Source organism: Mobula birostris, chromosome 2, assembly GCF_030028105.1.
Source record: "Mobula birostris isolate sMobBir1 chromosome 2, sMobBir1.hap1, whole genome shotgun sequence".
Classification (NCBI taxonomy): domain Eukaryota; kingdom Metazoa; phylum Chordata; class Chondrichthyes; order Myliobatiformes; family Myliobatidae; genus Mobula; species Mobula birostris.
The window spans coordinates 204,828,888-204,856,111 of NC_092371.1; the positions used below are offsets into that span (position 1 = coordinate 204,828,888).

Genomic DNA, 27,224 nt, shown 5'->3' on the forward strand with positions numbered 1-27,224 from the left:
AATTCATCATCTTATGCCTTCCCATAGTACAAATATGATCCTGTGTGTTCAGATTAAAACAAGTGATACTTAGTGGCATCACAACTTAACATTTAATCAGAGGCTTTACAGAAGAATGATAGAAGTGAAGGTGAAATAAAGGAAATTGGGGAAATGCTTAAGAGTAAAGTTTTTTTTAAAAAAAAGCTCTCCTGGGCATAGAAATGGGGAGGAACAAGCTCAAAGAGTGATTTATTCACCAAGGATATTTAAAGCCAGAATGGTTCAGTGAACGGAAGTGATATGAACGTGGCTTGGATTGTCATTCAAGTTCAGATTAAAGTTCTGTCCTCCACCTTTGGGCTAGAGCAGCTTCATGAGGTAACTATTTCTGTGGGTTCAGAGAATTTCATGTAAATTTTTCCATACAGTCATATAGAATGCAAATAGGCCTTTTGGCTTAGAGTCTGCATAATCATTGAAGCATTCGTTTACACCATTGCTAGATTGATCCGGTGTTTTATTCTCCCTACATTCCCATTAACCCAACCGGTTCTACCACTCAGCCTGCTCACTAGCTGAAGCTTATACAGTGGGCAATTAATCTACTAACATGTGTCTTTGAGATGTGATGGGCAACCAAAGTTCTAATTTTCCTAAGAAACACTGTTTCCTAAGAATATTTTAAAATTGTTACTGATCGTGTCTAATAAAGATGATGCTGTATACCATAGATGGGAGTTATACGAAAGGCTGAAACTGGTCTTTTTGGGTTGATTGCCACATGCTAAGTTAGTGGTGTGTCTCAGTGGCTTTCACATTTGATTTCTGTAACTTTAGTAGAAGAACAATGAAACCCTAACCCCAGTTGATTCAGCTGTAATGCCCCTCAATTTATGCAGATTCCAGTAGACTTCACTGATTAGTGGTCAGGAACAGGAACCCCAGATTAAATTTCACTTTCTAATTCAAAGATACAACATCCTTTGCAAGTAACCCACTGACTGAGCCCAAAGTAGCAGATAATGGGAATTAAATCTGAGGGCTTTTAGGTCTGTGGCTGACGTAGTGTATATTACCATGTAGGCAAGACCAATAGAATATCTGAAATCAAGTTTCCTCTCGGGGGGATTCAAGTGGTTGTGCTAACATTGTGATAAAGTAATTTCTATGTAGTGCTGAGGGAACACTTCTGTTATGCATTTTAAGAGATTTTAGAAGTCATGGAGCAAAACAATGTATATTTGCTGTTACTAGACAGCCTTATTTTTATTCCCTGTTGAAAACCGTTATTGCTTAAATGGTTCAAACTTAACAATTTTTAATAATTCTCTTCATTTCACAGGAAGACAAAGCCCATTCACCTTTCCAGTGTGCCCATCTCCGGCAGAACCTCCTGAACAGTTTGCATACATTCACTGACACGGAATTGGTCATGGACTTAGATCCACGGATTTATATTGAGGAGGAAGAACACATTAAAAGCTGACATTATTCCTCACTTGATGTGTCAGTTCTAATCTCTGAAATCATTTCACCAAACTTCATCTTATTCCAAGAGGGAAATATTCCTGATTTGGTTGTTTGCTTTGTTTTGTGAGGAAGAGAATATAAATAATGCTTAGGTGTGCTCAACAGTGTTATAGTCCATTTGTGAGAATTGTTTAGTAACCTGATATTTTCCCTTCTGATATAGGAGTGGCTTATCCAAGCTAATCTTTAGATCACAAATCACTGTATGAAGGATCTAGGCTTTATGAAAAAACTTGTTCATGTTCAGGTGAAAAGTAGCTCTTTATTTTAACTTTAAAATATAGTGACCTAGCATGCATCTGCATTCACAGCAACATCTTAGAGTGCAATACTATTACATTCTAGGCTGAGGCTTATTGCACTGGAAAAGGAGTCAAGACGTGGCATAACAAAGATCTTCAATGTTATCAAGAGGTCCTATTTTATCAAATTTATCTACAGAGATCTTCAAATTTATCAAGAATTTGATAAGCATATTTTTGGAGGACCTAAGAGGATAATAAATAAAACTAATTATTGATTGAATAATTATCAGTTCCATTGAAAATTACCCAGAGCAAATGAAAAACGACACTGCTACAATTGGCGGTGAGGTAGTTTGGATACATTTAAAGAAAAGCTAACTAGATAATGAGTGAGAAGGAAAGAGAAATGCAGAAGGGAAGATAATTGTGCAAAATATTTAGGGCCAACTGGCCTGTTTCTATTTAATGTGTGAATCTGATTATGCCACTATCTTACACTGTGGCTTTGCAGCTACTACCCCAAAACACATTCAAAGTGAAGTTCATTAGTCTATCCCAAAGCTTGGGGAGTAGATTTTTAGAAATAGGGGCAATGTGTGGATTCACAAATCATGAGCTACATTTTCATATGATTTACTATAAAAGAATTCAGCATTAATTTCTCATGGTGTATGGGGTGTCAGGGAGGGGTAGCACCTCTGGTGGGGAAACATGTCGCGTCCTTTTCAGGGCGGTTAGTCCACCTTTGGTCCCCACCTGGCACTCAGCTCTCACCTGTGGCTCCCCGTAGCTGTTTGCATGCGACAGCGGCCACACCCCGGGCAACGGCTTCGACAAGCCAGCAAAACCAGGTGAGGGTAGCCGACGGGTCTCAAACCCTCGGTGAGATAGGGAGTTGTCTATCCCAGCTTGTGAAGACAGACTCCGGTGGATTGAGCAGACGAGACCAACGGTCAAGAAGGTGGTCTCTGCAAGCGTCGTGGAACATGAAGAGCAGGACAAGACACAGAAGACGTCCTGGTCATCCACTGCGCCTAGTCCCATCTCCAGCCGTCTAGACTCTGTCTTGCCATTGGACCCAGATGGGAATTGGGAACAGAGAGTGAGGCTGACGCTGCGCAACTCTCTCTCACTTAAATCCAAATCACGCGCTAGTCTCCACACCATCATAATGGTGTCCAGGTCCTCATCGACGTCAACGATGGATGAACAACAATTTCTCGAAGCAGAGGCATGATTTCTGTTGTGAGATTATCCCACTCCGAAGTGGCTTAAAATACTGTTCTGGGGTTTTTAATTCAGATTGATTGTTTTAATCAGTTTCAGATAAAGCTTTGCATTTTATGAATGATATTGTCATGGAAAATTGTTCATTCACTCTTGCCATTCATTGATCCCATCAGAAAGCGAAGCCACCCAGAAAGTAAAATAATTTAAAAGATTGGATCCTTCTGAACACCCAGATAATTTATAAAGGAAATACTGATTTAACTGATAATGATATTGTCATGGGAAATGGATCACTCACTCTTGACTAATCACAGGACAATTTACAATAACCAATTAACCTCTTAACCAGCACATCTTTGGACTATGGGAGAAAGCTGGAGCACCTGGAGGAAATCCATGCACACCCGGGAAAGGATGAGCAAACTTGCTCCCAGAGAGTGTTGAACTCCAAAACTCCTTTGACCCCATTTTCATAGCATCATGCAAACTACTATCGTAATGTTCAATTCTAGATGAGCTATGGGGAAAACAATCTGAAGTCAGCGGAAGTTAAAATTGGAATATTGGATGATCACTGGTGGTTTTTAATATAATTGAATTTATACCATGACCCTAAGGTAAACGATCCCTACCCAGCATTCCTGCTTCCTTAACCCCTCCCCACACCCCCACAAACGTCTCAAAGCCATTTTTCCAATATGGAGTTGCAACAAACTCCATCCAGACTGTCAAACAAGTATTTAAGTTTCATGCATATGCCTGCCATGGCATGAAAGTATGAAGAATAATTATATGACATGTGTACATTGGCGAGTTCTGGGCATGAATATACAAGTGTTTTGTCAGTGATTCAAACTGAATTAAGAGGTTTCTGCTACCAGCCGTTGTTTGTAGTGATGGTGCAAGAATCATTTCTCACATCAGCTTTTTACTCCTGCATGCAAATACCTGGGGGTCCGGCTCTCAGGAGCACTATTCAGTCTATAGCTTTTCAGTCTGCCTTTTAACCCCTTTTTAATGAATACTTTGTCTCATGTTGATGATTGTTTTAAATATATAACTGGACTTAACAGGGGAGAAATAGAGGAAAATTATTCACATGTACTTCTGAACTTCAGACAAGTTGTATTTTGAAATGTTCCTTGCTTCTGAAGTTCAACAGCTCTTATGTTTATGCTGACCTATTCAGTGAAGATTAGAATGAGAATCAGAATCAGGTTTATTATCACTGGCATGTGATGTGAAATTTATTAATTTAGCAGCAGCAGTTCAATGCAATACATAATATAGAAGAGATAAATAAATAATAAGTAAATCAATTACAGTACAGTATATGTATTTTGAATAGATTAAGAAATGTGCAAAAAACAGAAGTATTGTATATTAAAAAAAAGTGAGATAGTGTCCAAGGGTTCAATGTCCATTTAGGAATCAGATGGCAGAGTGAAAGAAGCTGGTCCTGAATTGCTGAGTGTGTGTCCCTCCTACCTGATGGTAACAGTGAGAAAAGGGCATGCCATGGGTGCTGAAGGTCCTTAATAATGGACGCTCCCTCTCTGAGACACCACTCCCTGAAGATGTCCTGGGTACCTTGTAAACTACTACCCAAGGTGCAGCTGACTAGATTTACAATCCTCTGCAGCTTCTTTCAGTCCTGTGTAGTAGCACCTCACCCCCCCCCCCCCACCCTTACCAGGCAGTGATGCAGCCTGTCAGAACGCTCTCCACAATACATAGAAAACATAGAAAACCTACAGCACAATATAGGCCCTTTGGCCCACAGAGTTGTGCCGATCAAGTCCCTACCTTAGAAATTACTAGGCTTACCTATAGCCCTCTATTTTACTAAGCTCTATTTACCTATCTAAAAGTCTCTTAAAAGACCTTATTGTATCCTCCTCCACCATCGTTGCCAGCAGCCCATTCCACGCACTCATCACTCTCTGAGTAAAAAACTTACCCCTGACATCTCCTCTGTACCTACTCCCCAGCACCTTAAACCTGAGTCCTCTTGTGGCAACCATTTCAGCCCTGGGAAAAAGCCTCTGACTATCCACATGATCAATGCCTCTCATCATCTTGTACACCTCTATCAGGTCACCTCTCATCCTCTGTCACTCCAAGGAGAAAAGGTCGAGTTCATTCAACCTATTCTCATAAGGCATGCTTCCCAATCCAGGCAACGTCCTTGTAAATCTCCTCTGCACCCTTTTTTATGGCTTCCACATCCTTCCTGTAGTGAGGCGACCAGAACTGAGCACAGTATCCCAAGTGTGGTCTGACCAGGGTCCTATATAGCTGCAACATTACCTCTCGGCTCCTAAATTTAATTCCACAATTGATGAAGGCCAATACACCATGTATGCCTTCTTAACCACAGAGTCAACCTGCGCAGCTACTTTGAGTGTCCTATGGAATTGGACCCCAAGTCCCTCTGATTCTCCGCACTGCCAAGAGTCTTACCATTAATACTATATTCTGCCATCATATTTGACCTACCAAAATGAACCACCTCACACTTATCTGGGTTGAACTCCATCTGCCACTTCTCAGCCCAGTTTTGCATCCTATCAATGTCCTGCTGTAACCTCTGACAGCCCTCCACACTATCCACAACACCGCCAACCTTTGTGTCATTAGCAAACTTACTAACCCACCCCTCTACTTCCTCATTCAGGTCATTTATAAAAATCACGAAGAATAAGGGTCCCAGAACAGATCCCTGAGCCACTCCACTGGTGACCGACCTCCATACAGAATATGACCCGTCTACAACCATTCTTTGCCTTCTGTGGGCAAGCCAGTTCTGGATCCACAAAGCAATGTCCTCTTGGATCCCATGCCTCCTCACTTTCTCAATAAGCCTTGCGTGGGGTACCTTATCAAATGCCTTGCTGAAATCTATATACACCATCTACTGCTCTTCCTTCATCAGTGTGTTTCGTCACATCGTCAAAAAATTCAATCAGGTTCGTAAGGCACGACCTGCCTTTGACAAGCCATGCTGACTACTCCTAATCATATTATACCTCTCCAAATGACCATAAATCTTGCCTCTCAGGATCTTCACCATCAACTTACCAACCACTGAGGTAAGACTCACTGGTCTATAATTTCCTGGGCTATCTCTACTCCCTTTCTTGAATAAAGGAACAACATCCACAACCCTCCGATCCTCCAGAACCTCTCCCATCCCCATTGATGATGCAAAGATCATCGCCAGAGGCTCAGCAATCTCCTCCCTCACCACCCACAGTAGCCTGGGTACTTCTCATCTGGTCGCGGTGACTTATCCAACTTGATGCTTTCCAAAAGCTCCAGCACATCCTCTTTCTTAATTTCTACATGTTGAAGCTTTTTAGTCTGCTGCAAGTCATCACTACAATCACCAAGATCCTTTTCCATGGTGAATACTGAAGTAAAGTATTTATTAAGAACCTCTTCTATTTCCTCCGGTTCCATACACACTTCCCCACTGTCACAATTGATAGGTCCTATTCTTATCCTTTTATTCTTCACATACTGTACCTGTAGAATGCCTTTGGGTTTTCCTTAATCCTGTCCGCCAAGGCCTTCTCATGGCCCCTTCTGGCTCTCCTAATTTCATCTAGAGAAGTTTTTGAGTGTATTTGTTGACATGCCAAATCTCTTCAAACTCCTAATTAAGTATAGCCGCTGTCTTGCTTTCTTTATAACTACATCGATATGTTGGGACCAGGTGAGATCCTCAGAGATCTTGACACCCACAATCTTTGAAACTGCTCACTCTCTCCACTTCTGATCCCTCTATGAGGATTGGTATGTGTTCCTTCATTTTACCCTTCCTGAAGTCCACAATCAGCTCTTTCATCTTACTGACATTGTGCCAGGTTGTTGCTGCGGCACCATTCCACTATTTGGCATATCTCACTCCTGTATGCCCTTTGTAGAGTACGTGGGCAATGAGTGAATCATCCCTCTTGTGCTTCTTGATCTCGTCACTCGAGATTCAGTGTCACACAACCCTGCCACTTTGATCTGGCCCACGCCTTCATTAACCAGGTCCAACACTTGCCTTTATTGGATCTTGCTCCTCCTTACACAAGTCATCGGGTTTGTGGGGGTGTGGCCAGGGTTAATCAGGGTGCGCCTAGGGTTAGTTGGCATGTGTGCCCCCTTAGACCTTACAATTAGGTTTGAGGGTAGGGCTGGTGGATGTATATGTGGGGCTGAGAGAGATAAGGTTGTGGAGTTTATTGTGTTGAGGTATGTGGGCCTGTGACAGTATAGGGTAGTGGTTTGTGGGGTGTGGCCAGGGTTAATGGATGTTCCCCTAGGGTAGTGTGGGCATGTGCCCCCTTGGACTTTAGGATTAGGTTTGAGGATGGGGCTGGTAGATATATATGTGGGGCTGGGAAGGATAAGGTTGTGGAGTTTAGTGTGGTGAGGTATGTTGGGATGTGGAGCCACTTTAATCTGGTCAATGCCATTTGTTAACCTGGTCCAACACCAATTGGCTTAGTGAACCAGGTGTGCACTGGGACACATCATCAGTAATGCAACCTGGGGTTATCAGGTGTTTTGGGTCTTTAGTCGTTAGACATCCTCTCCCAGGTGACCCAGCCAGAGTTGATGAGGTCCAACCTGTGTTTATCCCATGGGCCAAGATAATGAGAGGCATGTAATTCTGATGGTAATTATATTTTTAAACCTCATTACCTGGCATCTGTATGCCTGGGATTGCATGGGTTAAATTGACAGTGTTTACTGAAGATTCTGTATCACTCTACCCTGACCCTGAGTTTAGTGGTGACTTGTTTTCTGTGGGCCCAGCTTGGAGTTATCTTACTGGTTCTCACTCGCCTTTTGGGTATGTTGGCTTTTTTGTTAGGGTTAGGTTGAGTTGAGAGTATGCAGGATTAGTTTCATAATCTCTAGAGGATATATTCACTCTCATTGTTTAAGCCTGTTTCAGATACCATACCTGAACTTTTAAAAGGCAATCTTTTTTACTTGCTGTTCTAATTTTTGAACCTGCCTTGAGGGATTGCTGCTGTATTTGCAAAGTAATACACTATCAGTATATCACATTTATTCCTTCAATGGAATGGAATTATATCAAACAATTCTGAACAAGAATAAATCTTTGTAATATGCATATTCAGCCCTTTTGCACTCAATTGGATATTCTGTGTAGTCTTAAGCATATTTCTTTACAATTTCAAACTCATTCAATGACTCTATACACCTTGTATCTGGTCAGTTTTATTGAATGGTGTTATCTCTGTAATAGCTCTGTCTTTTGCATACTGGCTTAGAATTCCATGTGTTACCTTAACCTGACCTATCATTTTCAAAAAATTGTTCAATAATAACCTCTAACTTTGCATTCCCTCTAAGATTCTACCATTTGGCCTGTCCCTTATCATCTTTTATACCACTGTTTTGGCAATGAATTTTATCTGCTACGTCTTTCCAATCCATTGGCATGCCTATGTCTGCTTGACATGGTTTTTGCCATTTTCTCATTGTTTACAAAACTTCAGATTTTATTACATTGGCCTATTTCAAAATTGTACCGTATATCACGCTCACCCCCTCTCAACTATCTGAAGATGCTGAGCAACACACACAAAATGCTGGTGGAACACAGCAGGCCTGGCAGCATCTATAGGAAGAGGTACAGTCCATGCTTCGTGCCAAGACCCTTCGTCAGGACTAACTGAAAAAAGAGATAGTAAGAGATTTGAAAGTGGGAGGGGGAGGGGGAGATCCGAAATGATAGGACAAGACAGGATGGGGAGGGATGGAGCCAAGAACTGGACAGTTGATTGGCAAAAGGGATATGAGAGGATCATGGGACAGGAGGTCTACGGAGAAAGAAAGGGGAAGGGGAAGCCCAGAGGATGGGCAAGCAGTATAGTGAGAGGGATAAAGGGCGAAGGGGGGGCGGGGGAGAGAGAAATAGAGAGAAAATAAATAAATAAATAATAACGAATGGGGTTTCGAGGGGAGATTCAGTGAAAGACTGCATCCACTAGGACGGGCTTTCATTGATTCTATTGTTTCCTGGATTTACTGTATCTGCAAGAAAACGAATCTCAGAGTTGAACATGGTGACATATATATGTACTTTGTTAATAAATTTGATTTGAACTTCGAATCTATAAGATTATAGTCAAAAGATCGTTGCGATACATCTAGCGCTCCAACACTAGTTTCAGGCGGTAAATTCAAAAGTTTGCAGGATGTTGATACTCGTGATGATTTACTGCAGTTCACGCGCCGCAACGCCAGGTAAAGTGGGCGTTTCTCTCTGTTAAGTTTAGTATCTTTTCACAGTATCCTGTTACAGACGTCGATTTATGTAACCCACATGCTTTTTCTTTGGGTAGGTTATTTGTTGCTTAAAACAGGAAAAGTTGACACCGGGATAAATAAACTATATGCTCTACCTTAAAAAAAACAGCCCAATGTATAAAAATGTAAATTGACATCAGTGAGTTTTTACAATTAATTGGCCATTGAAATATAAAATTGGGCACGGACGCTATATTCGGGGTAGGAATGATGGAGCTGTTTCACATAAGCATAAAGAATAATTATTTTCTGTGTTTCCTGTTTACAAAGTGGGTTGACACATGAGCAAAATCACAAATGCCACATACACACCACAGTCGTTACACACACACACACACACACACACACACACACACACACACACACACACACACACACACACACACACACACACACAGATTTTCACACGAATTGACAGACATACCATCCCCGTTTCATGGGTAAAAAAAATCTATTTAGGGAAGCCTTCCCACAGAAATGTGATAGGGGTTCGCATTGTTCTCCGATTTCACTCCGATCTCGGTGTTAAATTATTAGTTCCTCGAATGTTTTAGTGCTATCTTTATACAGTATCAGGAAAACTAAACAAAATGGAATGAAATGCATACTTGAAAGTCCAGACACGGTCAGATTGTTCCCCATGTTCCCCACCCACACAGAGCCCTACCACCTCCTCTTCTTTCTCCACGACATAGGGCAAGAAGCCCGACGTCCTCCCATTCCCTCACCGGCATTCAGCGAGATCTCTGGCCACTGTCTCCATCACTGACACACAGGAAGATCCCCACACTCCCCCATCACCCTTCTCGCCTTCAGTGACCTGCACTGAAAGCCCTTGAAGTTCAGGTCTGGGCCGTCTGGACCTTGCCAGTGATTCGAAGGATGCGTCCACTTTGCCCAGTTTCATGAGTCATCGGCTAGACAGTGCTCTGAATTCTACCTCTCGCCTTTGCAAGATTTATCGGTGATTGGTTCGATCTTTCACACGTGGTCCAGTCCGGGAGCTTTAAGTTTGCACAGACTGGCTGCAGATCGTATGTGAAGTGCAGAACTCTCACATACTCGAGAAAAAGAGAAGGACGAGCAAAAGAGGTGCATACACCATGAGACCGTTGTGGAGCGGTGTCCTCTACTGTGCCCTGATGATTGTCGTCCAAGTTTGTGGACGGAATTATCGACACTATAGGGCTCCAACAAGGAGGATTCTGATCTCTCCGACGATTGGATATACCGAACCTGCTCTCGCACAGCGCGCAAACATCGGACAAGGTATCTAGGAAAGTAACAGAAAATTCCCTCAGTATTTTTGATTGTAATAAATCAGTTAAGCTCCTTTACCGACAATGCTTGATTCAATAATTATCAACCTGACACGATTATTTTTACATATCTTTAATGATGATAATTCTTGTAAGATATGTTGGAGGTTTATTAGAATTGCGTGTCCTAATGACAAATAGATCCTCGGGAAAACAGAATTACATTTTTACATAACTGTTTAATAGTAATAATTCTTGTAAAATGTCTTGGAGGCTTATTAGAATTACGCGTTCTAACTACAAATAGATCCCCGGGAAGACAGAATCTGTTCAGATTCATAAGAAATATACCAGTAGGAAATAACTTTATTTTATGCTTAAGTCTTCCAAATGGATCTGTAGAACATAGACATTGAAGTTTCATCATGAACAGTGCCTTTGTCTATACTCAAAATGTGTGAAATAATTATTTCAGTTCTTTGCTCAATTTTATAATTGTAAAAATGTTTAGGAGTGCTGACATGTATACTTCTACAAATTTATTTTCAATCAGCTGTACATCTCTTCTGGTATCAGGACAAATAATATTTATGAGATTTATTTTAAATGCATTTTTTTTTACTTTAACCAGTGTACAATAAAGTGTTTGAACAAAGCAGTATTCAAGGAATGGGAGGCTAGAATGACTGCGATAGCAATAGCAATAGGAATTCCATTTATAGTCTTTAGACAAAAAGATAACATCTTCCAAACATATCCAGGTTCAATGTTACCTTTCACATCATTGTGAAATTCATCACTTCCCATCACTTCTTGCTCATCTTCATTTTCAACTGAGAAGTCTGAATCTCTAAGAGTGAATGTTACCTCCTGTAATCAGTACTTTAATCAGTACAGTCTTTTAGTGCCTAAATTCAATGAAGATTGCAGGGCCTCTTCTCTGTGTTTTAATACAGTTCCCTTAATCCCACAGGTTCTTTCTTAATAACTGATCATATTCTGTTAAGATTGATTAAAACAGAACCACATATTTGGAGATTTAATGGTAAAGCAAGTGACTCTTATTTTTATTTTTTATTCTCTATTTATTGAGATACAGTGTGCAATAGGTCCTTGCGACCCTTCGAGCTGCCTTGCCCAGCAACCCCCAGTCTAACCCTAGTCTAATCAATGGATAATTTACACTGACAACTAACCTACCAAACAGTGTGTCTTTAGGAGGAAACCGAAGCACCTAGAGGAAAGCCAGGTGGTCACAGGGAGAACGTACAGACCCGTTACAGACAGCAGTGGGGTATCCATACCAAGTTATTTTACAGACTGTTTGAAAACATCATTAGAATCATAAGGTAACCCAAGTGACCTTCTTGAGAAGTTATACTGTAGAATGGCCAAATTCTAGATTTTCTGGTATTGAACAGGAATAAATTAGAGCAGTATTCATAATAGGAATACCATTCATTCAACTTGTCTCAAAGCTGACTGAAGAGAAACTTCATCAATAATGTAATGTGTTAGGTTATGCCTTAAAAGTGAAACTTTCTTTATCAGGTACTTTTCTTAGGTCATGGCAAAACTCTTAAAATTTTACTTTATAAAGCTGAATGAGAGCTGTAAGGTGGATACAAAGATGCCCTAGTGTGACTTAAACAAGTTGATTGAGTGAGTAAATGCAAGACAGGTACACTTTAAAGTGAATGAAAATGAAGTCATCCACTTTCATTCTATCTGAACTGTGAAGAGGGAAGATATGAAGAAACCTTTATGTCTTCAGTATATCAATCGCTGAAAGTAAGTGTTGAAGTGCAACAAGCAGGTAGGAAGTCATTGCAAGAGGATTTATGTACAGAAACAAGTTTTGCTGCATCTTGTTGGATGTCTGGTAGACCCATCTGGAGTCTGCGTGCAGCTTTGGTCTCCATACCTGGGAAAGGGCATTCTTGCCATGGGAGGAGAGCAGTAAAGGTTTACAAGACTGATTCCAGGATGGCAGGACTGGCTAACTCTGTTTCCAAATGAATGTACAAGAATGAGAAGGAATCTCCACTAGACAAACTAGATAAAGAGAGGATGGTTCCCACACCTGGGGAATCCAGAACTAGAATCTTTCAGAATGAAGGGCATGCTCTTTTGAGTGGATAGCTGGACAAATCTTTCCACCCAATCTGTGGTACATCTTTAGAATTCTCTCCAACAAAAGCAAATTGGAGCACTCATATATATTTTGCTTTATTATCTTTAGACCACAAGATCATTTTATGTGCTGTAGTCCTGAGGAAACACCGGATTGCGTAGAAGGAGAGAGAGAGTTTAAAAGAAGTGAGTGGGGGCAGTTGGCACATATAGCGCGCACAGTCCTGAGGAGACATGAGATTGTGCATAATTAGGCACTTGGCAAGGACCAATAAAAAGAAATTAGGTTTAAGTGGAGTGGTCATTGTGTGAGTGTGCCAGTGTTGGAGTGGGGAATTGAGGCTTTCACTTTTCGAGGCTTTGGTGAGGAAATGCAAACACCATAGGTAGATTTTATTTTGTTATTTATTCTTTATTTTTTTCTTATCGCACATTTAAAGCATTTGGGATGCTGGAACGCTCTTCTTGCGGAATGTGGGAAGACAGGGGGACATCTAGTATCCCTGATCACTACACCTGGAAGGAGTGCCTCCAGCTGCAGCTTCTGACAGACCATGTTAAGGAATCAGAGCTGGAACTGGATGAACTCTGGATCATCTGGGAGACTGAGGGATTGATAGACAAGACATACAGAGAGGTAGTTATACCCAAGATGCAGGCCTTAGGTAACTGGGTGACTGTCAGGAGGGGGGAAGGGGATAGGCAGCCAGTGCAGAGTACCCCTTGGGGCCTTTCCCCTCAACTACAGGTATACCACTTTGGATACTGCTGGCAGGGATGACCTAGCAGAGGAAAACCACAGCAGTCAAGTCTCTGGCACAGAGCTGGCTCTGTGGCTCAGAAGGGCTGTCATGGTAGGTGATTCATTGGTTAGGGGAACAGAAATGAGTTTCTGTGGATGAGAACGAGATTCCAAGATGGTTTGTTGTCTCCCTGAGTGTGACAGGGTCAGAGATTTCTCAGACTGAGTCCACAGCTTTCTTAAGTGGGAGGGTGAACAGCCAGTAGTTGTGGTCCAAGGACTTAGGTAAGGGACATCCTGCAAAGTGATTTCAGGGAGTTAGGTGCTAAGAACAGGACCTCCAGGGTTATGATCACAGGATTGCTACCTGTTCCACTTACTAGTGAGGCCAGAAATAGGAAGATGACACAGTTAAACACATAGTTAAGGGGGGGGGGCTTATTATTTTTGGATAATTGGGCTCTCTTCCAGGGAAGGTGGGACCTGAAAAGGAGGGATGGTTTGCACCTGAATTGGAGGGGGACTAATACTCCAGTGGGAAAGTTTGCTCATGCTGCATGGGGGTTGGTGGGGGGGGGGGTGAAGGGAGGCGACACTAGAGTTACAGGGGGTGAGAAGCGGTGTGCCTGAACAGATAGTGGAGTGGTTGTTGAGAAACATGTTGTTAAGCCTATATAAAGTCAGGAATCAGAAGGTCGAGCATGTTCTGAGCTGCACATATTTCAATGTGAGGTGTATTGTAAGAAAGATGGATAAGCTTAGGGCATGGATCAGCACATGTAGCCATTAGTGAGAATTGGTTGCAGAAGGGGTAGGACTGGCAGCTCAATGTTCTGGGGTTCCATTGTTTTCGACGTGATAGAGCAGGAGGGATTAAAGGGGGAGGGGTTGCATTATGTCATGGCAGTGCTCAGTCTGGACAGACTAGAGAGCTTGTCTACTGAGGCTTTATGTGTATAAGTGAAGCTTGACCACATTAATAGGACTATATTATAGACCACCCACCTGTCAGTAGGATTTAGAGGAGTAAGTTTGTAGAGAGATCATAGACTGTTGCAAGAAACATAAGGTTGTGATAGTAGGTGATTTTAACTTTCCACATATTGACTGGGACTCCCATACTGTAAAAGGCTGGATGGAAAAGAGTTTGTCAAATGTGTTCAGGAAAGTTTCCTTAATCAATACATAGAAAAGCCAACTAGAGAGAGTGTGGTGCTAGATCTCCAATAAGAGAATAAGACAACTAAATGACTCCAAAGGATTCAGCACCTTTCGCCTATGCCTGTTCTTGCTGAAGCCTGTTGAGCCAAAGCCTGACCAACTCCAATGATATTCACTCCCACAATGGCCACTCCAATTACACCTCCTTGCTTTTTATTCTCTCTCTCTCTCTCTTTCTCCATAGATGATAAAGAATGGGAATAAGATGACTACTGATAATTTTGATCCATCTTGGAGATGCTGATGAAAGGTATCAGCACATTGTGATAATTAGATTTTTTTTGCTTTTTTAAAATAGCCCTCATGTTTGATTTCTTCAATTCTTTTAAAAATTCAGCTCTATCCTTTTTCTTTCATTTGCTGTCTGTCCTTTATCAAATATTTCTCTGCAGTCTGAGTTATTTGGCTCTCCCCTTACCTTTCCAATTGCCTTTTACTTTTCATTTCTATTTCTCCCTGCTACACCTTGATATCTTCTTCACCCCACCCATTCCTACAACTCTTCCCCTTCTTTCCAGGTTAGAATGCTGTCAGATGAAACTATTTCATTACTCTGCCTCACTAAGTCTCAAGGAAACAAATTCTGAAACATATTTTTCAATGAAATATATTTTCAAAAGCATTTTTCATTACTTTTAAACAAAGAGGCAAATGAAACAAAAATAGCAAAGTATGTGATTCATTTGCTGGTAGTCGTAATTGAACTATACACACATATGTCAATGAAAGAAATCTGTATAAGTATTTAAAACATGCAGATGTTTAGTGCCTTATATAACTTCTCAGTGCTGAAATACGGTTTTTTTTTTCATTGCAGTTACCATTGTAGAAAAAATGGCAACTAATGTGTGCACAGTAATCTCCCAGAGATGGCAATGTGATGATAAGCATTAATTATTATAATTGTTAATTGACGCAGCCATTGCAGGGGTAATCTCTCTACTATCTTGAATTAGTGACAAAGGATCTTTTTTGTCATCTGGGTGTTCAGGTAGTTTAATATCTTGTCAGAAAGGTAGATTCACAACATGTTATCACCACATTGCTGAGAAATATCCAAATATTGGTAAAGGAAGACAGACTCATTTGCTCACATTAGTGGAAGAAGCTGTCACTAAGAGGGAGTTCATCAAGGAAAATTTATTTATGTTTAACAAAATGAAAAGGAACAAATGTCTGCTGTCTTTTGGCACCAATACATGTCTCCGTCTGATATAAGCAGAATCTTCCAACTGAGAATTTTTGAAAAGTTTTCCCAGTTTGCATGCTGCATTTTTTGCAGAAGGGACGAGGAAGCCCGGTGAGATGATATAAACAATTTTGTGAATCCTGTACTAATGTTATTGCAGACAAGTTTCAAAACGCCCACAGAAATGCCCCCTCACAACCGCAAGGAGCCTCAGAAATATATTTCTTTACCTGGCCAGATTTCCATGTTAACAGTCAAGAAACAGCATTGCCATTCTTCTTGCTAGCAGGTGCCAACACAGATTTGCTGAGCTATTGAGTGGAAATACCTGATGTCTGGTTCCTATTTCAGCCCAATTACATCATCATGATTTGTGGATCTAAGGTCTAAAAAAAATGCGGCAGGCTTCTTCAATCAATCAGATTGAAAAATCTGAACAAGCCACCTAAAATAAGGTACATCTGTCCAGGATGTTACTTCCAGTACCATCAGAGTGGCACTCATCATTCTCCTTGCTAACAACTGCTCTCAGAATTTTTATGGCTCATTGAGCAGAGTTCTTCTCTAATGTGGTTATTGTTTCAGTTTAATGTTCAATTATTGTGCATGTAAACGAACAAAAAATAGACCGAGGCTCTTCAATAAATCAGACGATAAAATTCTCAGTTATCCATACAAAATAAACTAGAGAGTTAAATCATGTGCTGGAAATAAAGTAGTAATTGGGATGTTTCAGACTGGAAGGATATATACTGCATACGTATACACACGCTATATATACTGTACATGTATATAAAACAAAAAAACTCTATAGATATATGTATATCTAAGTATCAAAAATTATTGTTATTAGAGAGAATGAGCCTTCAAACTTATCGTTCACTGTCATGAGAAGCAAAGTAACCCCAATTATATCTTCTAGTTAGAAGCTGCTGTCAGATTTAGAGTGGTAACAATGGACACGGATAGTTTTACTGTCACTATTAATACAATAACCTTGGGCCAATTTTGCTTTACCTGTCCTTTTTTGTCTTTTGATGTACATTCAAGAATTGAAGGGACTTTGGTATGCTTTCATACTTAAAAAAAATCAACAATCTACATGAATAATCTCTGAGAAGGAAGGTGAAGATCTATGTCTTTTCCTCTTTCATACAAACCAACGGATATGTCATCACTTACATGTCATCAGCTTAGAATTTGGTGGTCAGCATATAGAGGTGAACATTGTTTTACCACTCTTTCAAAGCCAAATTCCTAATGGCCCTACATCAAATTCACAGTATTCACTCTGTTCTCACGAGTCTATTACAACTCCCACTGAATGTCAAAATGCATACTGGAATACCTAAATTTACAAATATCTCGACAGCGTTTGCTACATTTTATACCTTTTTCTAAAAAAAAATTCTTCTACAGAAGGGAATTGTGGTTTTTCAGGCTTAGTTACAAAATGTTGGTGTATCTATGGAACAAATTACAGTTAGGAACTTGTTATCCCAGTTCAAACCACAGAGTCAGCCAAGGTGGAGTGTGAAAAAGTTAACATTGTTAACAATGACAGTTCATCAGCTTGAAACATTAACTCTTTTTCTGTCTCCTCAGATTCTGCCCGATCTGTTGAGTGTCTCCAGCTTTTGCTATTTTTGTTTCAGATTTTTAGCATCTGCAGTATTATGCATTTGGACCTACAATGGAATCTGAGGCTTGTCAACCAATGGGAATTGTCTCCTGCAAGTATACTATTGAGAAAATGATAGTTTGTTTGGCAGATCAATTGGTGGAATTCCTGGAATAAAAAAAATAAAAATAGGGGAAAATATAATGATCCAGTTAGGTGTTGGAAAGAGCCCGATTTAGTGGGTCATCTAAAATCAAGAATTGTAGACATGGAATTTGCCTGCTGGTAGTTGGATAGTATGTTTTTTAAATTAATTTATACAGATTAGTTTGAAGTTAAGAGTAATATGACTACTTTGACTGTAATTTTTGTATTGTATTGTTATATGTCAGTTTGTTAAAAAAGATCATCTTACCAACTTGTACTTAGCCTTGCTTCACTAAATAGCTTTCAATCTGCCTAGTGAGCGAACGGAGAAATGGATGTGAGTACACATGTTAAAGCCCAAAGATAATTTTATTTTAAGTGGTATACTTACCCACACATTGTTGTTATTATTGATATACAGTACACTACACTTATATACTTGGTAATGTAATCATTTGACTAAATCTTGAGCATTATAGGCAACTCTTTAATATGTTAATGGGAACACTTATGGGGTAGTCAACTTTGCTGAAATGGAAAGAGTATCAAAGACAGAATTAAAATTTGTATCAACCCTTGTTGTGTGTCCCTACTGTAATAACTTATATTAGTTGCCTATGTCAAATGATCCATTTAGCTATCATAAGATGGCTACTGCTTGGTTTCCAGTCTTCCTTGGTTTGGCTTCTGACTCTAGCCTTCTAAGTATTCCAATAACTCTTTCCAAACCAATGGTAGTAGCTTTTTAGCCAATTGTTTCTGAAATTCCCTCCTAAACCTCTAGGCATTCCAAAGTTTACTCAGAGCTTGACTTTGTCTTTGTAGACCTTTTATTTTATGTTTTTAGTATTCACTAAACATTTCCTCATTGATGTGTGTAGCTTCTTTTTTAATTAATTTTTTATGCATTTCTACAGTGAAACTACAAAGAAGAACCCAACAACAAAATAGAGATTTATACAGTGCAAAACAAACAAATCCAATATATAATTCATAACAGTAAGAAAAAAAAGCACCCAAAAGAGAAATATGTAAAATTAATATCCACCCCAACCTCCCACTGAAAAAAAGAAAAACCCAGGCCAACCACTTTACATGTGAAAAAAAAAATCAATCAAAACATTCAACCCCAGAGAACTATAAATATATATAGGAAAAAAGTAATATAATGCCGACTGCCAAAAATATAATATAATTCATTAAAAAAACTGTATAACTTACAAGAAAAAAAAGCTGAAAGTAAGGGATTGTAGCATACTAAAAAAAAGAATAAACTTACCCTAAAGAAGAACTATGGAAATATTCAAGAAAAGGTCCCCACACCTTATGAAACTTTATGTCCGAATTGAGAAGTGATTAATGAATCTTTTCAAGGTCTAAACAAGCCATAATATCACTAAGCTATTGAGCATGAGTGGGTGGGGCAGCATCTTTCCACCTAAGAAGAACCAACCATCTAGCCAAAAGCGAGGCAAAAGATAATGTTCGGCATTTAGGGTACTCAAGTATATATTAGCTTCACCCAAAGTGCCAAAAGGAGCAACCAGAGGGTTAGGTTTTAAATGACAATTAAGAAAATGAGATAGGCTTATGAATATATGAATATATGAATATGAGATATGTGTGAAAATTAAGAATATGAGATATGTTTTGCTTCTTTAAACATGAGCACCACTGTATAAATAAAGGCCACTGTTATGATGCCCCTTTACCACAATCTACTACCCAAAGAGAATCAGATTGACTACTGGTGGTTGTAAAATTAAATTGATAAAGTTTTGGTATTTATATTGTAGAACTTTCTCTCAACTGCATTTAAATTAATTAAATTAAACTCGTGATAGATTTAAATACTCTTGCATGACAAATGACAGGATGATTTGGACTGTTTGTCTTTGAAAATCTGATTGCATTTGATGTTTTTGAGTTTACATCGGTGTCCTTCAAACCACTCATGGTTACAACAGGCTGGTCAGCATTCATGAAAAGAACTAATAAAGATACTGAATTCAAGATGTGCATATTTATGACATACCTGGCACATGCTTTTAATATTTACAGCATCTGTTAATAATGCTCACTTCAATTGTACAATTAGAGTGCTGTTCCATATATGTGAAGAAAACAATGCTTGATAACAACTTGTCATCTTAAGCCATTACAAACATCATAGCAGCAAAAATAAAATGATATAAACTTATCTTTCCTGCCTTTAAGGATTGTATCAGCTCTGACCAGTTCAAATGAAAGGTCACCAAACTCTAATGTTTTCTTCTTTCACTGAAGCAGAGTTTCTCTAGTATTCCTTTTATTGCAGATTCCTTGAAGTTACAGTGATTCATATCTCACAGTCCCAGCATTGTTTTTTCCCTCTCTTTCCTGCTCTCAGTGATCTTCTTCCTCTTACGTTTGTTTTGGATGGGTCAGCTGAAACTGATCAGCTTTCAGCCAGCACCACCAACATGTCTGTGTCTCTTGGTTCTCTCCACCCCTCTGCAATTTAAAATATGCTAGTTTTCTTATTTTTCCTGATCTGAACCAATAGCTACATTTCTCTAGAGTCTTCCTAACTTGCTGAGAATATCCAGTTTTCCAATTTTTAAAAAATTTCAGCTTTCTAGCATCTGCAATTATTTTGCTTTTCGATTGTACAAACAGGTTATTGAGCCTAACCAACTAAAGTGATTTTTGAGTCATTTTCCTTTTTCCTATTCCTGTTTCTAGTTGCATCACCTATCTGCTCATCCAGCTTCACCTCAAATGCAATCCTACCATTTATTTCAATAACACCCTGTTGTAAATTCCACATTCATAGATAAATATGAGTAATTTAAATACCTGTATTTGATTTCTTGGAAATTCTCTTTCAGAGCCGTGCTCAGGTTTTCCCTTTCCCTATGAATAGAAACATTTTCTCTCTCTGTTTGCTGTCAGCTCACTTTTTTCATAGAATCATGGAAACTCTCAGTATAGCAACAGGCCACTTGTTCTGTGTAGTTTTTTTTTCCACATGTGATGTCATTTCTAATCCTGCTCCAATATTTGTTTCCTGTACCTTTTAATAATCAACCTTTTTAAACAAATCTTGTGAAATTTCCTTCAGTAAAGGTTTGGGCAGATAATTCTATATTATATTGCCTTATTACCTCACTTCTTTCCGATTCACTCCTGAATTGAATTGACTTGAATTGACGTAGATGGGAAGAATAATGATGATTTCGAATAGCTTTGTGGATTTGAAATTTGTTTTCTTTAATAACTCTTATAAAAACACGGAGTACAGGATGTCATGGCTAACAGCAGAGAACTGAAATATATCAGAGCAATGTTCAGTTCTGGTTTAGTCATCGAGGATGGAAGGGTGCAAAGACACTGGAGATGGTGCAGAGTTGATTCATCGGGATGTTGCCTGGGATGGAGAAGTTCAGTTATGATGAGAAACTGTAGATTTATTGTCTCTGAAACCAAGGAGGTTAAGAGGGAACATGGCTGAGGTATATTAAATTATGGTGGGTATAGATGAGGTAGACTGAAGTAAATCTTTTCCTATATCAGAAGTAGATAAAACTAGAGGACATAAGTTTAAGGTAAGGGGAAAGAGATTTATAGGGGGTATAGAGTGGAATCTTCTTCATGTACATGGGTCATATTGCTTAAGGGAATGGTTGAAGATGAGTCATTGACAGCATGAAGTAGTGTTCAGAAGAGCATTTGAATTGCTTCGCCTATAGAAGGCTATTGACCAAGTGTTGAGCAAATGGAATAGTGCAGAAGGTTGCCCATGGTCATCATGTCCGTGTTTAGACAAATAACCTATTTTCATTCTGTGTAACGCTATGATTCTAAGTCTGAGTCCAAGGCCTTTGTCAGTCGAGTTGACCATATAGCAGTCTAGATATGCAAGCCTGGGCAATATGACAAAAAGAGCAAGCCGTTGTCCACTTAGCAAGCTCCCCCTCTCCATGCATCTGATGAACCCAAAGGAATGGCAGAGACCAGCACTGCTTGGTACCAACAGCCTCGCAGGAATTGCCAGTCAACACTGAACTCAATGTAGGACTGCCTTAGATTCTAAGATATAACTATTATTGACAGTAGTTTGGATTTTTAAAGCCTGTCGATTGTAGGAGGAAAATGTAGAATTAAAGTAGGAAGCAGTCTACAATTTTCAAGTCCTGGAAAACACATGAATCATAGAAGATGATAAAAAGAGGGCATATATTTCAGTTTGTTTTAATAAAAGACAGTAAGCAATCATTTCCTGTCCACAAATCACACTTGCCATTGTTATGATTTCACAGATTACTTTGTTTTGCTATGAGTGATTGTACTTTCACCAGTAAGTACCTTATTGTGTGAAGTTCTGACATTTGTCTCTCAATTCAGCTGCCACCTTGTTGCTTAAAAACTCATCAGCAGATAAAATCATATGCTTTCTATCGTCTTTTTATATGAAATATGTAAGTCTGCTTTGAAGACTGTATAATTCTATGTTTTAAATTGCTATTTTCATTGTATTTTAGAAACTTTATTCTTTGTTTTCACAGAATCGCAATGTATAAGTCAACCACATGATTTGGTTTTCATTATTGATAGTTCTCGTAGTGTCCGACCTCAGGAGTTTGAGAAAGTGAAAGTCTTCTTGATCCACATGGTTGACACATTGGATATTGGACCTGACCAAACCCGAGTGGCCGTTATCAACTATGCGAGTACCGTGAAGATGGAATTCACACTCAATACTTACACTAATAAAAGAGACATAAAGCGTGCAATTTCTCAGATTGAACCGCTCTCTACTGGCACCATGACAGGTTTGGCAATTGAGGATGCCATGCAGAAGGCTTTTGTTGATATTGCAGGAGCAAGACCCAAGGACCTTGGTGTGTCCAGAGTAGCTGTCATTGTGACAGATGGTCGACCCCAAGACCAGGTGTCAGAAATAGCTGGAAGAGCCCGGGCAGCTGGCATTGAGATCTATGCTGTTGGTGTGGACAGGGCTGACAAGCAGTCCCTTAGGCTAATGGCGAGTGAACCGTTGGATGATCATGTCTTCTACGTGGAGACATACGGTGTGATCAAGAAGCTGACTTTCAGGTTGAAGGAGTCACTTTGTGGTAAGCTGTTACTGGAGTCACACAAATGTGGGGATGCCAATTAAAATAATGATGTCAGATGCTCTCTTAGAGGATCCTTTGTGGTACTTTAGTAATTTAAGAGTAGTTGTGGTAACGTGATGCAGCAGTTAGTGCAGCTTCCTCACAGCTTCAGTGACTCAGGTTCAGTCCTGCCTTGACGTGCTGCCTATGTAGAGCTATGCACAATTGTTCTGTGATTAGCTTCCTTCAGGTACTTCTCTGTCCTTCCATTTCCTAAAGAACTGGTAGTAGGGTAATTGGCTCCTATGAATTAGCCTGAGTTTTGGAATTGATCAATAACAGCTACTTTAGCTCACTTCAGGACATTTTACTCCAGTTGATTGATTGGAAAGTCTATGGGGCTGGAGGGTGAGTACGTGGGAACAACTAAGAAAAGAGGGAGGTGGAATGGCATTGGGCATGAGATCATTTTGACAATCGTTCTTAAGGCAGTACTTGAAAAGCACTTGACAGCATTGCTTCTCCAAGACTGTCACTTGGCTTTGTCACCTCCTGGAGCCATGACTAGTCTCGATCCAGGGCATGGATAACCATTCACTCTGTCCTTCAGCACTTGCCATACCACTCCCTGGGGAGAGATCTATTGCAATTACCAACACCAAAAGACTTAAAGCGCCGTGAAGTGGAAAGTAACCTGAAACTATGGATGGTCCCTTGAAGTGGTTTTGTTTGGTGTTGTTTCAGCTGTGGGACAAGTGTCCGGCTGTGTAAGGGGGAGGGCTGAGCTTTGAATATACAATTCGGATATCAAACCAGCTTTGCAAGCTGATTACCGATCTGATTTATCCACTCTGCATGCTTCTATTAGGTATTAGCAGTATGCTTGCTAAAATACCTCTGTGTAGTGACGTGCCACAGCTGTGCTGTGATTTGGTTGCTACTATTTCAGGCAGGTCAACACCTACGGAACTTAAAGCAAAAGGTACAGTTCCTGAAGCTATTTATGCAAAACACAAAAGCCTTTTGCTTAAAATTTGCAGAATGGTTGATCCGAATAAGCAAAATCTGCAAAGACCATTTACAGCATATTTGTCAGCCATTTGTATTTATTAAATAATAGTGCTTATGGGTACCAAATAGTGAACAATAATAATTCATAACTGTTTTAAACAGCCAGTGTCAACCTATTTACTACAGAAGGTCAAGGCTTATCGGCATCAGAATGGGTGAAGAAACTGATTGCTGGAGGAACTCAGTGGGCCAGGCGGCATCAATGGAGGCAAAGGGATGGTCAACGTTTCGAGCTGAGACCCTGCAGCAGGACAAGTCCCGATGCAGAGCAGTGATGAGCCCTTTCCCTCCTCAGATACCTGCTGAGTTCCTCAAGCTGCTTGCTTCTTGTTGCAGCGTCTGTGGTCTCTCGTGTCTCCAGTGATTTCAGGGACTTATTTTGCTGTTGATCTACAAACAGGAAGTTGAAAAGTCCCACTTGTGTTCCTAGTAGATATATTTCTACTCAATGTCCTTGTTTTCACAAATACTTGAATACTTCTTTCAGGTGTCGATATGTGCGCTATTGGAGACCACAACTGCGAACAAATATGCGTGAGCACTACAACAGCCTTTTACTGCAGGTGTCGTCTGGGTTTTAAACTGAATGAAGACCAAAGGACTTGTTCAAGTGAGTTACTTGCTGCTACTAGATTTATCATGTAATTGTGTCATGGGTACTTCTGAGGTGTCTTAATTAATTTACTTATCTAGACTCTCATGCTGTTCCTCCCATTCTTAATATTGGAGGCCAACTAAATTAGTCCAGAAAGCTGGTTAATAGGATTACTTTTTCAATAGAGCACTGAAGATAATAATCAAATTATAATTGAAAATGAACATCTGAATTAGGGTAGAGTGGTCATGTGTCCTTTATGCTATTAATATATAGTGTCAAACACAATTTACATCAATATAAGACTTTGCAAGGGTCTTAAAGGAGTTTTATCATCTAAACTCATTCAGACATGTTGTGAGTGGTATCTAAAACTTGGTCAATGAGATTTACTTAAGAAATATTTTGAAATTGGAGAGAAAGAGGATCACATTGAACTTTCCCCACATCAATATAGTTAAATCTAATGTCCTCTGATATAGCTTAGCATTTGTACAAATAATTTCAGGGCACTAGTTTTCAATTTGACTTTCCATTCCCATTCTGACAGGACTGTCCATGGCCTCCTTTCAACCTTTGGTAGGTTTCAATGAGATTCCCCCACATTCTTCTAAATTCCAGTGAGTACAGGCCTAAACGCTCTTCATATGTTAACCCCTTCATTCCCAGAATCATCCTTGTGAACCTCCTCTGGACTCTTTCCAATGACAATACATCCTTTCTGAGATATGGGCCCAAAACTGTTGACAATACTCCAAGTGCGGCAGGTCTAGTGTCCAAATAATCACTGGTGCAGCCAATTGTTTTAGAAGTCACATAAATGGAAATCTGATTTTGGAGACCTGTGTGCAGTCAAGGTGTTTCAATTGATTGTAGTAAAAATACACCTGTATCTGGAAGGCCCAACTGCTGGTAAGTCAGTATCCTGGTAAAAACTACACCATGAAGGCAAAAGAACACTCCAAGCAACTCAGTGAAAAGGTCGTTGAAAAGCACAAGTCAGGAGATGGATACAAGAAAATTTCCAATTCACTGAATATCCCTTGGAGTACAGTTCAGTCAATCATCAAGAAATGGAAAGAATATGGCACACCTGTAAATCTGTTTGGAGCAAGCTATCTTCAAAAGCTGAGTGACTGTGCAAGAAGAGGACTAGTGAGGGAGACCACCAAGAGACCTTTGACAACTCTGGAGGAATTACAAGCATCAGTGACTGAGATGGGAGAGACTGTGCGTACAACAACTGTTATCTGGGTGCTTCACCAGTCATAGCTTTATGGGAGAGTGAGAAAGAGAAAGCACTGTTAAAAAAAATCTCAAATGAAATCATGGTTAGAGTTTGGCAGAAGGTCTCTGAAGTTGGCTGGAAGAAGGTTCTATGGTCTGATGAAACCAAAATTGAGCTTTTTGGCCATCAGACTAAATGCTATGTTTGGCATAAGCCAAACACCGCACATCATCAAAAACAGACTATTCCTGTCATGAAGCATGGTGGTGGCTGCATCATGCTGTGGGGATGCTTCACTGCAGCAGGCCCTGGGAGGCTTGTGAAGGTAGAGGGTAAAATGAATTCAGCAAAATACAGGGAAATCCTGGAGGGAAACCTAATGCAGTCTGCAAGAGTACTGCGACTTGGGAGAAGATTTGTTTTCCAGCAAGACAATGACCCTAAGCATAAAGCCAAAGCTACACAGGAATGGCTTAAAAGCAACAAAGTTATTGTCCTGGAGAGGACAAGTCAGAGTCCAGATCTCAATCCAGTTGAAAATTTGTGGCTGGACTTGAAAATGGCTTTTCACTCATGATCCCCATGCAACTTGACAGAGTTTGAGCAGTTTTGTAAAGAATAATGGGGAAAAATTGCAGTGTCCAGATGTGCAAAGCTGATAGAGACCTATTCACACAGACTAAAGGCTGTAATCGCTCCCAAATACTGACTTGAAAGGGGTGAATACTAATGCAATCAATTATTTTCTGTTTTATAATTGTAATTAATTTAGATCTCTTTATATAGATCTGTTTTCACTTTAACATGAAGGAGTCTTTTTCTGTTGATCAATGTCAAAAAAAAAGTCAAATTAAATCCACTGTGATTCAATGATGTAAAACAATAAAACTTGAAAAGTTCCAAACAGGTGACTACTTTTTATAAACACTACCTCTTTGCGCTGTCTGCATGTGTACCTAATCATTGGCTTGTCCTTCCTTACATTCATATCACACCCATCATCTACTTGTAAACCTGCTGACTCATCCTCAGCTCTATCATACTGGTCCCCATCCCCCTGCCATATTAGTTTAAACCACTCAAAACAACTCTAGCAAACCTGCCTGCAAGAGTAATGGTCCCCCACAGATTCAAGTGTAACACATTCCTTTTGTACAAGTCACACTTGCCCCAGAAGAGGTCACAATGATCCAGAAATCTGAATCCCTGCCCCCTGCTCCAATTCTTTATCTGCCACCTCATTTTATTCCTATCCTCACTGACATGTGGCACAGGCAGCAATCCTGAGATGACTACCCTTGAGGTCCTGCTTCTCGCCGTCCTTCCTAACTCCCTGTATTCTGTTTTCAGGGCCTCCTCTCTTCTTCTACCTATGTCGTTGGTTCCAATATGTACCACAACTTCTGGCTGCTCACTCTCCCTTTTCAGGATATTGTGGATGCATGCAGAAAACTCGCAGACGCTGGCACCTGAGAGGCAAACTACCATCTGTGTTTCTTTTTTGCGTCCACAGAATCGCTTATCTGTTCCCCTAACTATACAGTCCCCTATCACTGCTGTCATCCTCTTCAGTTCCCTATTCTTCTGAGCCGC

General features: G+C 40.0%; 1 protein-coding gene across 1 annotated transcript in view; it reads left to right on the forward strand.

The window, feature by feature from the left end:
- The first annotated feature begins 9,229 nt into the window (after window positions 1–9,229).
- LOC140211112 (matrilin-3-like) overlaps window positions 9,230–27,224 on the forward strand; it is a 42,805-nt gene continuing 24,810 nt past the window's right edge. Inside the window, exons 1-2 of the mRNA XM_072280597.1 lie at window positions 9,230–9,263; window positions 22,186–22,755. Coding sequence (XP_072136698.1) covers window positions 9,230–9,263; window positions 22,186–22,755 — 604 coding nt within the window. The remainder of the gene's footprint in view (window positions 9,264–22,185; window positions 22,756–27,224) is intronic.